This window comes from Crocuta crocuta, unplaced genomic scaffold (assembly GCF_008692635.1).
Source record: "Crocuta crocuta isolate KB4526 unplaced genomic scaffold, BGI_CrCroc_1.0 scaffold28, whole genome shotgun sequence".
NCBI lineage: Eukaryota > Metazoa > Chordata > Mammalia > Carnivora > Hyaenidae > Crocuta > Crocuta crocuta.
In genome coordinates this window covers 7,704,026-7,722,609 of record NW_027533256.1, presented here as the reverse complement: position 1 = coordinate 7,722,609, position 18,584 = coordinate 7,704,026, and the positions used below count along the sequence as shown (strand labels likewise).

Genomic DNA, 18,584 nt, shown 5'->3' with positions numbered 1-18,584 from the left:
ATCTCACGGTTCGTGGGTTCGAGCCCCGCATCGGGCTCTGTGCTGACAGCTAGCTCAGAGCCTGGAGCCTGCTTCAGATTCTGTGTCTCCCTCTCTCTCTGACCCTCCCCTGCGCATGCTGTCTCTCTCTCTCAGAAATAAATAAAACATTAAAAAAAATTTTTTTTAAGTGAGTTGCTAAATCGAACCCATAATCAAGGAGAGGATAAATAGGTTACACCTTTTGAAGGGAAGAGTATCAAAGGATTTGTAGATATATTTTAAAACTACAAGAGGTATGGAGAGACAGCCCACTTGTGGTGTCTCAGACCCTGAGCAGAGTGAGGAGGGCATATACACGGAAGGGAAGAGTGACATGGGTTTTCAGAGCCGACACAGGATGAAGAAGGCATCCATGTGGGAGAGACAGACTGGCGTGGGGAGCTGGCATCCAAGTGTATTTGAGGAAGGCATCTGTGCTCGTGTGGGGGTGGGAGTAGTGCTGGAAGATGGTTTGCATACAGGGGATTGATCACATAAGTAAATATATTAAGGATAATTGGAGCCAGGCTTCTTACTGTCAGAAGAGTGAGTTACAAATATGGAAGGAGAAAAATAACATAAATCCTGTTGACGTTGGATTGGGAACTGTAGGTATGAGTGTGAATTCGTGGTTCTCAAGAAGGAAAGTTGGGGGCACCCCAGTGGCTCAGCTGGTTAACTTGGTTAACTTGACTCTTGATTTAGGTTCAGGTCATTATCTCATGGTTAGTGGGTGTCTGCTTCTCCACTGATAAGCACTGTTTTCCCTTTGAAATTAATAAGTATTTGGTGGATATTTTGAAATTCTGTTAATACCCCATTCCTCATCAATTTACTCGTTTATCAATATGTATCATATAGATTCATGCTTTACTATTTTATTTCAATGGGATATATTTTTTTACATTTTTATTTATTATTGAGAGACAGAGAGAGACAGAGCATGAGCATGGGAAGGGGAGAGAGAGGAAGAAACAGAATCTGAAGTAGGCTCCAGGCTCTGAGCTGTCAGCACAGTGCCCGAATGAGGAGCTCCAACTCACAAACTTCGAGATCATGACTTGAGCCGAAGACAGACACACAACTGACTGAGCCACCCAGGTGCCTCGGGATATATTTTCTTAATGTCATTCTTTATTTTGACTGGCTCAAATTGTTCCGGATTTGATCAGTGGAGCTGTTGCAGGATTCTCGCACAGAGAGTCGTGACACCAAGGCTTTTCTTTCCAGGAAGCAACTTTATTTGTGCCGGCACTGCTCAGTTGGGTTTGTACCCAAAGAACTGAGTGGCCCACATCACATGGCATAGTTTTTTTTTATATACATTTCTATTTCTTTGTCCCATATATGGTAACACACATAAACATGCAGTCTGATTAAGTTGTCTCAGTTTACAAGAACATGGGGGATAAAGGCACCTGGGCACATATCTAGGTGACCTTGAAGTCTTCTCTCCTCTCTTCTTCATTTTTTTTTTCTCTCCTTAGGGAGGGGTTCCTACCACAGAGCCCCTTCATGCTGGCTCATAGGTCTGTTTGACATGTTCCCAACATTCTTGAGCAAGTCTTTGCTTTCTGGTTTACAAAGATGTTTGGGGGTGCCTGGGTGGATGTCAGTTAAGTGTCCAACTTTGGCTCAGTCATGATCTCACGGTTTGTGGGTTCAAGCCCTATGTCACGCTCTGTGTTGACAGCTCAGAGCCTGGAGCCCACTTCTGATTCTGTGTCTCTTTCTCTCACTGCCTCTCTCTCAAGTAAGTAAACATTTAAAAAAATTTTTTTAAAGATGTTTTGGGCTCATCTTGTATGTTCCCTGCTCTAAGCCTAGAATCTCCCATTTTGCTATAGAACACTGGCTCCTTTTAGGGGAAATGGTATTTCTGGATGCTATGTGTGCTCATTGCTATTAGGACTCTGGTCTTCCAGGCTCCTTGGATAGCAAAAGGAAACACACACACACACACACACACACACACACACACACACTCCCTCCCTCTCTGTCTGTCTGTCTGTCTGTCTAACTATCCATCTTTCCATTTTTTTCTTCCAAAGTTTATTTATTTTAAGAGAGAGTGAGGGAGTGGGTGAGAGGCAGAGAGAGTATCTCAAGCAGGCTCCGTGGGTCAGCACAGAGCCCAGTGTGGGGCTTGAACTCACAAACTGTGAGATCAGAGCCAAAATCAAGAGTCACACACTTAACCAACTGAGTCACCCAGGCTCCCCCACATTTAGTTTTCTGAGAGAAGTAAGCCCTAATATCTGAAGCACCCCAAATATAATATGCATTAATTCTCTATTTAGCATAATGCTGCTGATTGTATACCATCCGGGATAAACTGGAATAGTCACTCAAATCATCTTCTCCTCTTCTGTCATTCAACTGAGGAACCCTGTTTGAGAAAACCTGAATTTTAGTATTATTGGATGATCATGTCAGCAACTTACTCTCAAATGGTTTTGGTAAAAAAAAAAAAAAAAGGAAGTCTGAGATTGTTTTCAGGTTAAAAAGAAGGAAAATGCTATACATTCTTAATCTAAGGAACAGCCCAGGGACTTTCTACGATTGTGCTAAAATAAGTACTAACCTCTTGTAGCCATAAGGATGAGAGACCCAAAAAGCAGACCCAAAGTCTGAGCAGTAATTTGATAAAATTCCAGTATCAGTTGAATTCATTGGCTTACCATTTCCTAGGTGTAAGTTAAGGCAGTGATGAGAGAACAGGATTCTCACGTGTTCGGTGAGGTTTACAGTACTCCTAACCACGCTCAGCCTGGTATGTCTGAGGAGTCACGTGATGCCGGAAGACCCAGACTCTGGAGCCAGTCCGCAAAAGGAGGCCAATCCCACTGGTACCGGCTCTCCGGCTCCCTCTGGAACTGTGGCTCTCAACTTTGGTTGCACATTGGAACCATCTGGGGAATCTCAAAACTTACTGGATCTCGTGATTGCATGCCCGGAAAATTTACTTTTTTGGTCTGGAGTGCAATTTACTTTGGGTCTTAGCAGCTCCCAAAGAGATTCTAACTTGTGGCCATGACTGAGAACTATATACTGAACTAGAGATCAAACCCGGCGTGTCCTAAAGTCAGATTACAACTAAAACCCAGGAGCACCCTTACACACAAAAAGAATAGCGAGATTAAGCTAACTCACACCAGCGACATACATTAGTTGCAATTCTTCTGCATGGAAGATTTGTCTCTTCCTTCCCATGTATTTATTTTTTCAATCGTTTATATCAGTATGACTCGTGGATATTTATTTTATATTTTGGGTTACAATCCAGTGCTATTCATATCACTCAGATCGCTCCAGTTTTAGCCATCAGGAGCACTTTCAGTTGGCTTCTGTGTCCCTTGGACACCCCCACATTGGTGGGGTTTTGTTTGTTTTTCAGTACTTCCTTTCTGGCACAAGGAGATACTCCAGGCTTGCTGTCACCAGCTAGACCCCAAGATCTGACCTATACTGCCCACCTGCTTGTACTCACTGACCTTTGTCCCATATCTTCTCTTAAACTCTTCTTTCCGGCTTACCTATGAGCCACAGCGACTGCCCTGACCAGAGCTCCAGCCAACCCAGACTACCCAGACCAATTTGAACTTAACCCTTGTTGCATACCTGTGCAGATGGACCATAGAGGTACCTGCAGAATAACTGACAACTACCTTTATCTCATTACAATACTAAAATCTCTGCCCAAGGAGGAACATTTACATAACATGCAATGTGTATAGGCATGTTTCCTTAACGCGCATGTGCAACCCCTATGCCTGCCTCTGCATCCTATGACAAGGCTTCCCTATCTAATTTTTTTTTTTACGTTTATTTATTTTTGAGAGAGAGAGAGAGAGCACAAGTGAGAGAGGGCCAGAGAGAGAAGGAGACAACAAATCTGAGCAGGTTCCAGGCTCCGAGCTTTCAGCACAGAGCCTGATGCGGGGCTTGAACTCACAAACTGAGATCATGACCTGAGCCAAAGTCGGACGCTCAGTCGACTGAGCCACCCAAGTGCCCCGAGACTTCCCTATCTAAATATTCATCCTAACCCTAAATAAAAGGAACTTACCCACCCTTGCTCAGGGAGTCTCAGCTTTGGAAGCCATTCCCTGTGATCTTATTTGCTGCAAGTAAAAATTTTCTGGGGCACCTGGGTGCCTCAGTCAGTTGAGCGTCTACTGTTGGCTCAGGTTATGAGCTTGTGCTTTGGGAGTTTTAGCTCCGTGTTGGGCTCTGTGCTGTCAGAGTGGAGCCCACGTCAGATCCTCTCTCCCCCTCTTTCTCTGCCCCTCCCTCCTACCTCTCTGTCTCAAAAATAAGTAAACATTAAAAAAAATTTTAATGTTTGTTTATTTTTGAGACAAAGAGAGAGATAGATTGTGAGCAGACAAGGGGCAGAGACAGAGGGAGACACAGAATCCAAAGCAGGGTCCATGCTCTGAGCTGTCAGCACAGAACCCGACTTGGGGCTTGAACTTACAAACCAGGAGATCATGACCTGAGCCGAAGTCAGAAGCCCAACCAACTGAGCCACCCAAGCACCCCTAAATAAATATTTTACAGAAAGTTTTCTTTGTGCGACAACTCAAACCGGTACGATTTCCGACTCATCCAGCAATGAACTCACATTGGTTCAGTTGCACAGTCTTACACATTTCTTGCACCAGTCCTGGAGTCAGTCATTTCTCCATGAGTTCCTGGTTCCTTTTATTGCAGAATGGTATTTGAAACCAAGGTCTGAGAGCTAGATATAATTTTTATATCCTGCTCACTAAGAAGAAGGAGGAGGAGGAGGAGGAGGAGGAGGAGAAGAAAGAAAGAAAGAAAGAAAGAAAGAAAGAAAGAAAGAAAGAAAGAAAGAAAGAAAGAAAGAAAAGAAAAAGAAAGCCAAATTTAAAAACACCTGTTAGAGTCCCCAGGGCCAACCACCCCAGATTGGCCAGTGCCCAACTTTGGAATCCTGTCCCTTTCCTGGCTGTCCTTTGAGAGTCGGGGTGGGAGGCTGTCCTGACCATCACCTGTTTGGTGGCCTTCCTTTAGATGGGTACCGGCCTAGCTCTGGTGAGCCCAGATAAAAGTAACAAATGATGGTGGAGTAAGTGCCCCCAAGAAAGGAAAGGAAAGATTCACAGAGGAAGGAGAAACTAATGCAGTTGGGAGGGCAGCTCAGGAAGTGCTGAGAGCAGACACTGGGGCTGACATCTTCTAGACCCCACACTCCTTACACTGCTAACGCTCCACCTGCTGCCTGGCCCGCAGTAGTCCTCTGTCAACACGTGTTTGTGATTCTACTCCACTGAGCTCAGAGCAGCCCACAGAATATCAGCAGAGACCTCAGTTGGGGATACCCCCAAATAGTTCTCCAGCCATGCTGCTGCTTGTAGGCAAAAGAATCCTGCAGAGTTTCTGATGCTTATGAATTTATTCTGGGTGGCTCAGTCAGTCAAGCATCCAACTCTTGATTTTGGCTCAGGTTGTGATCTCATGGTTTATGAGTTTGAGCTCCGCATCAGGCTCTGTGCTGACAGTGCAGAGACTGCTTGGTATTCTGTCTCCCTCTCTCTTTGCCCCACCCCTGCTTGCTAGCACTCTCTCTCTCTCTCTCTCTCTCAAATAAAAATAAACTTAAAAAGGGGGGATGCCTGAGTGGTTCAGTTGGTTAAGTGTCTGACTTGATCTTGGCTCAGGTCATGATCTCATGGTTCTTGAGTTCCAGCCCTGCATCAGGCTCCACGCTGACAGTTGGAGCCTGTTTGGGCTTCTCTCTCTTTCTCTCTCTCTCCCTCAAATGAATAAACTTAAAAAAAAAAAAAAGGAATTTATTCTGTGTGCTTTCTGGAGATTTCTGAACCATCTTTGTGGCACCAAAGCAGCATTTGGGAGATTATCTTGGAGGTGAAGTCATCAAATGGGTCCTAGGCTCTTCAAATGTTTATCAGTAGGCCATATGCTTGGAGTATAATTGCCAAGATACATCTTGGCAGATAGAGATAAAGGAGGCTTCCAAAGGAATTTCTATATGTTTAAAGTAGACTCATAGGATTCTGGGGGGTCAGGCTAAGATTGCCCTTTGCCCTTAGCAAAGTGTCAACATGGAGGCAACTGATTTCCTGGAGGAAGGTCACTCTATTTCAAGAACTTGTCAACTGGCTGTAAGTAGTAAGCAAATTTATTTTTCTTTTGCCTTTGTTTTCCCATATCACAGATTACTAAAAAAAATAAACTTAAAAAAAAGAATTTATTCTGTGTGTCTTCTGGCGATTTCTGAACCATCTTTGGCACTTGGGAGATTATCTTGGAGATGAAGTCATCAAATGGGTCCTAAAGTCACCAGTGCAACGTGATAAACTCTGAGAGTGGGCTGGACTACAGGGGTGGAGAGGGGACACAGAAGAGGGAAGTCAATGCCCTGTCCCAGGCAGTGTCAGTCATGGGGACTGAGACAAAGCCAATGAAGACAAAGGCTAGGAGGCAGCAGGCTCCAGGTAGAAGGTTCAACCAATTCTGTAGCAGTTGAGGGGTGATGACCCTTGGCTTGGGGGGAGAGTGTGGGGAAAGAACTTCAAGTGGGGGCACTCGTGTAGGCAGCTGCCTGTTACACAAAAACACCGAAGCTGCATGGCCCAGATACCTGCTAGAGAATAACAAGTAAGCCAGCTTGGCAGGAGAAAGGAGGATTAAGCAGGTAAGTGGAGCCTGGAAAGGTTCTGGAACAGGATTCTTAAACCTGGGCCTGGACAAATTTTACGGCCTGGAGCCTAAAGCGAGGTACAAAATGGGGAGATCACGTGTATTTTTCAGGGCACCGAATTAACAGAGCACATCCATTCCTCAAAGTTTGAGACTACTGTGGAGTCTGCAATGTCAGGAGACCCACAGTTTCTGGGCAGAGCGAGATAAAGCTCAAAAGCTGGCTGGGATTGGACCTTGCAATTTATCAACAGAGCCTGAAGTCGCATGGCCACTAACTCAGAGCTACCTCCTAAAACCCTTTCGGGAGGGGGAGGGGAGTCTGGTATAAATTGCCCTTGTTTTAGCAAAACTGGCACCTCATTCCCTTTCCATAATCCCAGAGGTCCTCTGGGAAGTATCCGATTCCGGAGGAGAGGATGCACAGCCTGAGGTGAGTATGGGAGACCCTGCTTGCAAATATTCATTCTCTGGAGGAGACCCAGGACCCTGTCCCGAGGGAAGCCGAGGCATGGGGAAGCCAAGGGCGCACAGCTAATTATAAGTGTAACCTCAATTTCATGGAGTTCTGTTAGGGGTCGCCAAGGGGTTTGAGGGCGGAGAAGATGCCGGGCCCCGAGGCAGTTGGGTATAACAGCTTCAGCGGGACGGAGGATGCAACGCTTAAGTGACCGCTGGAGACGTGAGTGCCGCAGAGACGTCCAGGAAACGTGCACCTGGTTGTAAAGGCCGCGACAGCGCGAAGCGTGCCTGAATGGGCATGGCAGCTCGCGACGCGCCACCAGGCGGCCTTGGACGCCTAGGGCCAGCTCCCGGCCGCGGGTTCGCACCCACAGTTCCTTCCTGGAGCTTCAGAGGCCGCACCCCGATGGGACTCAGCGGGCAGGAGGAACGAAGGTGGAGGTGGACGGGCCAACCCTGCTGCTGCACGGTGCGTCCCTCAACCGCTTGCGAGCACCGGGCGGGACAGCAGAGCGGGGGCGCGGCGGCGAAAGCGTCCCCGACGTGTTCTCCTGACCCGTGCAGCTCCTGGACGGGCCTTGGCTCTTCACACCACATCCGCTCCCGGGGCCGCGGCCGGATAGCCGGGCTTAGTCCCCCCAGGCCATCGATCAGTCTCGGAAATGCCCGCGAGGTCATCCGCACAACAAAGGCAGCTCCGAGCGGCGCCTTCTGTCTTGTAAATATCGGGTCCCGCCCCCAGGCAAAGCGGAGTCCGCGGCACCAGCAACCGGAGGCACCCGCCCTCACTCCGCTCCCCTCCCCCACAACTCCGGAGCGCTTTCATTTGAAATGTTAATTTTTTGAAGCTTCCTTCTCGGCCCGGATCTGTCTCTTTGAAAGCCGGCTGAAACCTCTGGGGTTAATAAACAAACCGGCATTTGGTTTGGGTGGGAACCGGGTAAACATCTGTAGGTCTAAAAGAGAGAGGCAGGTGTGCGTAGACAAACGCGGGTAAATTATTACACAGCCCCGGCCGCTCGCTTTAAAAAGGCTGCTTTGTGCACCGATACCAGGATTTGGAGTTTTCCCAATCAAGAGACCCTTACTTGCAAGCTCCGGGCTGAGGACCCCGGCGGCGCTGCCTTCCGCCCCCTCCTGGCGCTGAGGAATCCAGGTCACAGGTAGAGAACCCGCTGAGCTGCCCTCGGGCGGAGCCGAGCCCAGGCCCCGCCCAGGTGCTCGTAGGCTAGAACCCGGCCTGCGGCTCCTCCGCCAAGCCGCCGCTAGGGTTCCGGTGTCCTCGGGTAGCCCTGACCACCGCCAGGTTGGGTGCCTCTGGCCGGGCGGCCTGAGCCTAACACGCTCGGCTACTGCGGCGGCAGAGGACACCAAAGGGTGTCACAGCGGGTGCTTTTCAAAAGCCTTGGCGTGAGTTTCCCGGTCCACATTCGATAGTTTGTCAGGGTTAATGCCAAAATCTTATCAAGTCGGGTTCCTCGCCCTGTCCAGCTGCTAGCGTCGATAATGGTGCCCGCAGTCACTTTGGGAGGAGCGCCGACTCTTTGCTATGCAGCGTTCGAAGTCCTGAACACGCAGTAACCTGGGATGAGATGACACAAGCCATCAACTTGATTCTGCCTAGAATGGGGACATCACGTACTCTCTACTTGTCCCTGCAGGGAGAGAGCAAATTGGGGCATGTGCCCCCGCTAGATATGGGGTCCCAATTGTGCAGGTTATGACTCCACTTGCCCAGGAATCATGTGTGCTGGGGAGAAGCTGTGGAGGTGACCAGGGCACCACTGTGGTCCTGGAATGCAGCCAGGTCCCCACAATTCCCCAACTTCAGAGTTCTTTAATCCACTAAATCCTCCCAGGCACAGCCTGGTCTTCCAAAAGCCTCAAGCTGGGAAAATCCAATAAAGGAATGATCATTTTTCAACCCTGGGAGCCAGTAACACTCATACATAATGAAGCAAGTCACACAAAGGAAAGAATTCTTTCCCATTCTCCTGGGATAGGCCGCTCAGCCCAGGGAATCTTCAGAGCTGCCCAACTGAGCCAGGCTGGGGGGTATACAGAGAGGTGGGGGTTCCCTGAGGAGCTCTCCTACCCACCCAAAGGCTGGAGATGTCACTTGAAGAAATGCCAGCCCAGGTTATTCATAAGCATTTCTTACAGATCGCAGTTCCTGCATTTTCTCTGCCTCAAGTGCCAGTTGTGGATTCCCTGGATCAGCCGAGTGACAGAGAGAAGGGAGGAAGAACAGCTTATGGTAGAGGATCCCTGACCCCCATCCTAGTAATAACATCTGGATGCTGTCGGAGGACACAATGGACAGGGTGGGAAGAGACTGTATGTCATCTGGTTAAGACAAGGTGCTTTGCCCTCATATTGGTAAATAAGCCTGGCCTTGTAGACACCCATCCGCCCTTCTTCCCTCAGTGTTCACAGATACATTATCTCCCTGGCTTGTTATACCTTCCCGCAGGCACAAGTCCATTCTGACTCCAACCTGGTCTCTTCCTCTAAACACCTCTGAGGTCTCAACCATATCCTTACTCCTCCAGGGCGCATGGACCTCTGGCTGGAAAGGACATTAAAAGAACAGGGTTCCTCTACCTGGTGTGATGTTAACCACCCAGGGTAGCGTATGCTTTATGCCCATGACCCTTGGAGAAAAACAGATTACCTGTCAAGTAGCTGAGTGATCTTGAGTAAGTCATTTATCCTCGCTCAGTATACCTTAAGTTTCCCTTTGGCAAAGTGGTCAGAAATTAGAACATTCCTGGGGCGCCTGGGTGGCTTAGTCGGTTAAGCGTCCGACTTTCGCTTAGGTCATGATCTCGCGGTTCGTGGGTTCGAGCCCCGCGTCGGGCTCTGTGCTGACTGCCAGCTCAGAGCCTGGAGCCTGTTTCAGTCCGTGACTCCCTCTCTCTCTGACCCTCCCCTGCTCACGCTGTCTCTCTCTCTCTCCTAGAAATAAATACAACATAAAAAAAGAAATTAAAAAAAAAGAAATTAGAACATTCCTGAAAAGGAGATGTAGGGAGATCTGCATCGTAAACAGTACCTGAAAGCCTGCTCACCTGTGTTCTCACTGTTCTCCTGAGGCCCCACTATATGGTGGTAGAGAGGGAAATACCACTACCACACTGTCCTCTGCTCTGGAAGTAAAATACCTGAAACTCAATCACCCCGGTATCCTGGCTTGGGTGAGCAACAGTCAGGGGCAGATTGGCTTTCAGAGCAGGTGACAGCCCAGTGGCCTGTCTCCTATCACCAGAGGCAGGCAGTTAGCTAACACCACCTTGCTGCTGGGATGGATCTTGCTCCCAGCACGGTATCCCACTGACTCCTGCCCGGGAGATGAGCCCAAGCAGATCTTCACTGACATTAAATAGCCTTCTTCTGCTTCCGCTGTTTCCATCTCAAGGAGATTAATCCCCAGCCTGCCTGTGGCCATCAGACTTTTTTTCAACATTTCCATATCCATTTTCCAAGCTTAGAAAGAGGCACAAAGCTCCAATATGACCAAATCTTCATACGCATTTTTCTGTATCAACTTTTAATTTAGAATTTATAGAAACAAGGAATAGAGGATGTTTGACTTATATGGGAGGGTGTATAACTCATTGGGTTCCACAAGTGGACAGGAAGGACTTTCTAGGCCGAGGGGGCTACAAGGGTCGGGCAGTGGGTTAACTTATTCTAGTAGGTGATGGGAAGTCACCGAACTTGTTTTAAAACAGGAAAGTGGTTAAATTTATATTTTTAATCCTTTTGGTGGCTGTGCAAGGATGAATTCATTTTTAAGTTTATTTGAGAGAGATCAAAAGCAGGGGAGGGGCAGACAGAGAGGGGGAGAGAAAGAGAATCCCAAGCAGGTGGAGCCCGACATGGGGCTAGAACTCATAAACGGTGACATCATGACCTGACCTGAAATCAAGTCTTGGACAGTTAACCAACTTAGCCACCCAGGTGCCCTGAGTGAATTCATTAAAAAAACATTTTTTTTTTTTTTTTACAGTTTTAGGTTCACATGAAAATTGAGGGTATAGTAGAGCTCCCATATACTTCTGTCCCTGCCCTCATAGTTTACTGTCTTGAATTAGTGTGGTATATTTTCTACAATCAATGAACCAATATGATGCATTAACTAGTCCGTACTTGACATTAGGTTCAGTCTTTGCCTTGTCCACTTCTATGGGTTTTGACAAATGCATAATAGCATGTACCCACAATTCCAGTATCATACAAAATCATTTTATTGCCCCCCAAATTCCACTGCACTTCACCTATTCAGTGTTCCCAGCTTTCTCCCCGTAAATCCTTGGCAACCACCAACCGCTACAGTGTTGTCTTTTCCAGAACATCATATGGTACATGGACTTTTCAGACTGGCTCCTGTCTGTTAGTAATATGTATTTAAGGTTCTTACATGTCATTTTGTGGCTTAATATCTCATTTCTTTCAGTAAGCCTTTAGCAAATATTTGTCTTCAATAAATATTTACTGAACTTCTGTATCAGTACTGTCTGATAGAAATATAAAACAGGTCACAAATTTCTTTTTTCTTTTTAAAATTTTTTTTAAAATGTTTTTTATTTCTGAGAGACAGCATGAGCAGGGGAGGGTCAGAGAGGGAGACCACAGAATCTGAAACAGGCTCCAGGCTCTGAGCTGTCAGCACAGAGCCTGACATGGCAGCTCAAACCCACGAACCATGCGCTCATGACCTGAGCCGAAGTAGGACATTTAACCAACTGAACCACCCAGGCACCCCTCAAATTTCTTTTTTCTAGTAGTCACTTTAACAAAGGTAAAACGAGGGGTACCTGGGTGGCTCAGTTGGTTAAGTGCCCAGCTTTGGCTTGGGCCGTGATCTCGCCGCCGTTCATGGGTTTGAGCCCAATGTAAGGGCTCTCTGCTATCAGTGCAAAGCCTGTTTCTGATCCTTTGTCCCCCTCTTTCTTTGCCCCTCCTCCTCTCATAAATAAACATTAAAAAAGGTAAAAAGAAACAGATGTAATTTTTAGTAAGATGTTCTACTTAATATATTTAAAATATCATTTCAACATTTAATCACTGTAGAAATTATTCAGATACTTTATATCCTTTTGTTTTTTGGTCCTAAGCCTTTGAAATCCAGTGCGTATTTTATATTTTCAGCACATCTTAACTTGGATTGGCCACATTTACAGCATTCACTGAACACACGCAGTGGGACATAGCAGTACTATGCTGGGTGCACAGGATAGAGCAGGGGACAAAATGAACAAGGTCTCTCTCCTCACGTAGTTGGCAATCTAGTATGGGAGACAGAGAACAAAAAAGTAAACAAATCATTTTGGAGACTGATGCGTTGCTGAGAAAGTAATACAGTGGTATTATGGACTGGGAGGCTGATTTGGTTTGCTTGGATAGTCAGGAAAGCTTTTCTGAGGGTGAGAACCAAATGAGGAGGCATTAACCATCAATTCTGTTGCCACAATAATGCTGTGTAACAAACCACTCCAACATGCAGATGTTTAACATAGAACTATTTATTACTGGTCATGAGTCTACGGTCAGCCGGGCAGTCTGCCCTGGGTGGGCTCACAGACGCATCTGTGGGCAGCCTCAGGTCAGGTAGGTGGTTATGCTAATCCTGGCTTGGCTTGCATGCTTGGGGTCTGCTGGCTGTTTACTGGCATGGATGACCTCAGCTCTTTTCCATGTGGCTTCACATCCCTTAGCAGGCTAGCCCAGGCCTGTTCTTATGGCGGAGGCAGGGATCCAAGGGAGAATGTGGGTGCGTTCAAGTTTCCTTAAGACTTAAGTTCAGACTTCTATCACTTCTGCCGTGTTCTTTGGGCCAACCCAAGTTACCAGGCCAGCCCGGATTCTGGGAGGAGCTGCAAAGTCACATTACAAAAGGTGTACGTACAGGGAAGGATGGAAAATTCAGGAGATGTTGATTAATCTCCCATATTACTGAAAAGGCTTTCAATTCCACCAGGAAGTTATAAAAAAATTCTAAATTTGTATGTGCCCAATAAAATATCCTCAAAGTATAAAAACAAGAAAAATGACAGGGAAAGGGGAGATAGAGTTCTGGGCTGGCAGGGTGAGGGATTTAACCTAAATAGCACGTTGGGGTAGGCACTACTGAGACACCTGAGTGGAGGCCTTAAAGAGGTGAAGGAGTGAGTCATGTGTTTATCTCCAGGACTAGTGGAGGGAACAGCAAGCAGAGAGGCCCTAAGCAGGAGCAGGTCTGGCAGGTTCCAGTAGTACAGAGCAGGCTTGGTAAGATGGAAAGGGATAAGTAGTCCTGGGCCAGCTCGCTCGTGGCTTTACAGGCCACAGGATGGGTTCTGGATTTTAGTCTTGGTGATAGGAAGCCCCAGGAGGGTTTTGGTTGGAGGAGAAGGAATATCATAGAACATTAGGGGTGAGGACCCTGGGGAGTCCATGGCTGTTTGGGGACAAGGGTCAGGCAGCCAGTCAGACCTTTAGAGGTTGCTGGGTACTAATCCCTGTCAGGCAACATGTCCCCAGGGAATTTTCCTTGCTTTGCTTTTCAACTACCAAGACAGCAGTTTATTCCCCAAAGGATGTCACCATCTCAGGAGAACATATTCCAATTATATTGGAAAACAAGGTGATTGTGATTATAATAGTATTCATCTTCTCAGTTCTCAGAATGAAAACCTATCCAAAGCAAGAACAAAAGGCAGGTCCAGAAAGCACTCCTCTCCCCCTTGGGAAAACCCAATTATTTATGGAGCTACAGGTTTTCGACACTGTCAGTTTCAAGTCACTTTCAAGACACAATCTTACATGAAAGCAAATGGGGGGGGAATTAAACAAATACTTATTGAGCACCTACTATGTGCTAGACACTCTTCTATGTGCAAGGGATATAGCAGAAAAAGAGACAAAACTCTCTTCCTTCATAGGGAAGACAAATATATAACATAAACACAAAAACAGGGCATATATCAGATGAGATAAATGCCCTGAAGAAAAAGAAAGTAGAAATAGCATCTGGGAGTAGGGTGTGACAATTTAAAATAGGTTGGGGCGCCTGGGTGGCTCAGTTGGTCAAGTGTCTGACTCTTGACTTTGGCTTAGGTCACGATCTCACGGTTTGTGACTTTGAATCCTGCTTTGGGCTCTGTGCCAACGGCGAGGAGCCTGCTTGGGATTCTGTCTTTCTGTCAAAAATAAACATTAAAAATAAACAAAACAGGCTGGTCCATGGGATACTGATTGAAAAGTTTTTTTCCATAGTGGGCAGAACAGAAGGTTTGGGGAGTGTCAGGGAGGTAAGGGCAGGGCCTGGCCCCCATTTTGTAGGGCACTGTGACACACTCGCAACATGCAAATGTATGATTTATAACTTTATTCCCCATCCTAAAACAAGGAAAAACTTCCTGTAACCGGTCTGGTAATTTCTGACTTCAAGTTCTCTAAACTGAATTCTGTAAGCTGTGATACATCTTACATTAACGGAAAAAGATTACACAGCTCTACTTAGCAGCCCCGGTTCTGACAGTTCCCACATCTGCAGCAAAGACCCAATAACGGCACAACCGATTCTTCTATTAGTTTTCTTTGCAGGATTTTCTTTTTTGTCTGAGGGAAAGTAGGAGTCCACCTAAGTGGATGGAGCTCAAGGTGGTGGAGATTCTGCCCTCTTCCAGGCAGCAGACAGGAGGGCAGCCTGTAGCATCAAAGGGTATAAGCTGGGGCACCTGGGTGGCTCAGTTGGTTGAGCATCCGACTTCGGCTCAGGTCATGATTTCACAGTTGGTGGGTTGGAGGCCCGCGTCGGGCTCTGTGCTGTCAGCTCAGAGCCTGGAGTCAGCTTCGGATTCTGTGTCTCCCTCTCTCCCTGCCCCTCCCCTGCTCATGCACTGTCTCTCTCTCTCTCTCAAAATAAACATTAAAAAAAAAAAAAAGGGTACAAGCTTGGTTCAGATCAATGATTTTAGTTTCTGCCATAAATATGATTTAATGGGGGGGAAAAACCCAGACATCAGACATAGAAGCATTCTAGCAAACAAAAAAGCCCTTACTTGCTACCTAGTGTGTGTAAGCAGATTTGAATGAAGTGAAGTAAATCACTCTGGGGGGTGGGGGAGTGATGGGGATAGGCATAGGCAGGTGGTGGAGTATAAGCTGAGGGAACTAAGAAAACCAAAGAAAAACGACCACCAACAACCAAAAAGCTGCTTGCCCAGGGGTTACCCATACTGGAGTCTAGATTGCTCACTCTGGCATGGAACTCAGGGCCATGGCACTGGAATGGAGTGGGGCTTTCAGGGTATTCACTTGCCTCACTGGAATCAGGGAGGTTAAGGGTAAAGGTAGTGGTATAGCCTGAAGGCTGAGAGTCTGAACTGCCTCCAGAAGGGGCCCTAGAGTAGGTCGTCTTTAGTGTGAGGCGCAGGAGAGCAGAAACACAGTTCTCCTTAGTATTAATATACTAAGCTTCCACAAACTAAACACACACATATACACATGTGCGCGCACACACACACATACACACACACATTTTTACTTTTCAAATTCCGTACCGTTTTCTACTAGATTCAACAATGTCTATAATGATGGGTATCCAATGTTCAAGAAAAAGTTTGGTTTCCTTATTAGATACCATACCTTGAACACATACCAACCTCTCAATTTCCTCACCTGTAAAACAGGGATAACAGGCAGGGATGCAAATGCAGAGCCTGGCAACATACCTGATGCAGTATAGGTTCTAAATGTTCTCTTCCTCCCTTCCTCATCTTAACAAAAAAGACTTCTGTCAAAGGCTACAGGTATACTTTTAAAATCAGGGCTTGTCAACCTTTAATGTGTGGAATTACCTGGGGAAACCTGTTAAAAATGCAGATTCGGATTCAGTGGAGTTGGGGACAGGGATTCAGCATTCCCCAATAAGCTTTCAGGTTATGCCATGCTGCTGACTAGGGGTCAGTCTTTGAGTAGCAACAATTTAACACTACTAAGCTCCAATAACACACCTCCCCCACAAAACGCCCCTAAATGGGCTCCACGGTTATCTCTTTCTATAAAAAATTAACTCTTCTCTTGAAGTTTCATGTGGAGTCACTGACCCAGCCAAGTAACCAGGCCATAAAAAATGCATCCTTTGGTCCAGGAGGGTTCACAGCACTCTTCCACAGGAAGATCTTGCAATGGTCTCATCTCTGCACCACTTTTGGCTTTTTGATCTTAGCCTTTGCCTCTGATGATAATTACCCCTTAATTAGCACCCACTACTCTGTCATCTAAATAATTATAGTAAGTGCAGCTTGCACCTCTGCTGGCAATCTCTGAACAAACTGATAAAATAAGATCCTATGCGGATTTTTTTTAAAGAAGATAGAACTGGGGGAGGGGGCGAGGGGGGCTCAGTTGGTTAAGCGTCCCACTTTGGCTCAGATCATTCATTATCTTGCTGTTAGTGGGTTCAAGCCCCACATGGAGCTTCTGTGCTGACTGCTCAGCGCCTGGAGCCTGCTTCAGATTCGGTCTCCCTCTCTCTCTCGAAAATAAATACACAAATAACAAAAAAAGACAAAACTGAGATGCCTGGTTGGCTCAGTCTGTTAACTGTCCACCTCCTGGTTTCTGCTCAGGTCATGATCTCATGGTTGGTGAGCCCTGCCCCTAGTCAGGCTCCGTGCAGACTCGGAGCCTGCTTGGGATTGATTTTCTCTCTCTCTCTCTCTGTCCCTTTTACCCCTCCCCAACTCATTCTCTCCCTCTCAAAATAAATCTTTTAAACAAATAAAATTAAAAAACGCAGACAAAACTGACCCAAATACAAGTCATGCACATACTGCGCATAGTAGAATACACAGACCTTTATAACCTCCAGTCACATAAGCTATCAAAAGTTGATTTATCCAGAGAAAGTACTGTTACGATATTTGGGAAATTGTCAATGTCAGAATACACATTTTGTAAGCAGGAGGGCAAAAGTAAAACAATTCAGTCATGCTAAAATCCACCTTAAATTTCTATTGGGAAGGGCTGCAGGATATCTGAACTATCTTTTCATGATTCGGAGTTTCCAGGGTATACTGGAGGAACCTGGTTAACTTCTGGTTCAAAGCAAATCATCCATTTGAGAAGAAGGAGCGGGCTTTTAGCTAGAAGCAATTAGTTTCCTAATTTCCCAGGTGTATCTCCATTAACCACCCACCAAACAGCTGGGCCGTCCAAGCCAGATGAATCATGCACCTCTCAGCACGAACTGATTGTGCTACTATTTAGAACGCTGTTTTCCCACGGCAGCCTTAAAAAAAAAGACACCCCCTTCTCCTCCCCACCATCTCCAACTTTCTTAACAGGTAATACATTGACCCGAAGAAAAAAAAAAACCAAACCCACCCAAAGACCACAAAAGAGGGCAGTGTGAAATTAACTCTTTTCTCCCATCAATCTCCCACCTCCATGTCCTCCCCAGGGGCAACCACTGGTTCAATTCTCTAAACTTTTCATTATGGAAAATTTCAGAAACATTAGAGAGACTGGAATAATCAGCTCTTGTTTACGCATCATGCAACAATGGAAAAACACCCCGCTGGCTTTATTCTCCCTCCCTTGGTATTTGTAGCAGTTATTTTCAAGTAAATCCCAGATTCATAACCCTTTTACCCGTCAAAACCTTAGTCTTTTTTTTTTTTTTTACATAACCATATTAGCGTTGTACACTCAACAAAGTTAACGATAATACCATTCAGTATTCTCGAGGTCTCTTAATGCGTGCAGGACACCCCGGTAACTACGAAAGTATGGGCGGAAGGGTCGCGGGAGCATTCAAGAGCCGGGGCCGAAATCACTCGCGGCGTTAGGTGCCCAGTGCCCCGGGCTTCCCGGTTCCCGCAGTCGTTACCTGCGTCCAGCCGGCACTGGCCAGGCCTGGTAGAGGGCGGCTCCCGAGCCGCGAACTCCGCTCCTACCCGCTCCCGGGCCGCGGCGCCAGCAGGCCTGGCGCAGCTGCACAACCCACCGTCCCTAGACACAGGCGAGTCCCTGGAGGGGAAACGATTGACACAGCTGCCTGCACTGCGCCCCCGGCCGTCCCCCGCGGCACCTGCGTCTCCCGACGGGGCCAGGAGCTGGAACCGGCTCCCGAGCCGGGAAGGCAAAGCCCGCCACGACCGCTCCTCCCGCCGCCCGCTCCCGCGCCTAGCTGCGAGTATAGCGCCCTCGCNGCGGGGCCTGTGGGAAGCGGAGTGACGGAGCGAGCGGCTGTTGGAGGAAGGAGGGGGGGGCCGGGAGCGCAAATGGCGTTGAGATGGTTCAGGGCCCTGTTCAAACTCCAGCGCTGACCATTCACCGGCGGAAGCGGCGGCGCAGGAGGCGGCGGCGGCCTAGCGGGGGCACGTAGCGGGCTCCGGTACCTGCTCTGGCGGCGGCGG

At 47.2% G+C, this 18,584-nt stretch overlaps 1 protein-coding gene across 3 annotated transcripts; it reads right to left on the bottom strand.

Annotated features, from left to right (window-relative positions):
• Positions 1-6,172: 6,172 nt before the first annotated feature.
• LOC144216957 (uncharacterized) lies at positions 6,173-18,330 on the bottom strand. Of its 3 annotated transcripts, none has more exons than XM_077746432.1 (4): positions 18,056-18,330; positions 9,848-10,131; positions 9,637-9,742; positions 6,173-8,755 (listed from the first exon to the last, which is right to left on the bottom strand). In XM_077746432.1, exon 4 carries the CDS (start codon positions 7,849-7,851, stop codon positions 7,375-7,377), a length of 477 nt encoding a protein of 158 aa, XP_077602558.1. In that variant the 5' UTR covers positions 7,852-8,755; positions 9,637-9,742; positions 9,848-10,131; positions 18,056-18,330; the 3' UTR covers positions 6,173-7,374. The 3 variants fall into 3 exon arrangements, with proteins under 3 accessions (XP_077602558.1, XP_077602559.1, XP_077602560.1); XM_077746433.1 differs by having other exon boundaries at positions 9,637-9,738; XM_077746434.1 differs by lacking the exons at positions 9,637-9,742; positions 9,848-10,131; positions 18,056-18,330 and adding an exon at positions 9,273-9,290.
• Between the last annotated feature and the right edge of the window lie 254 nt (positions 18,331-18,584).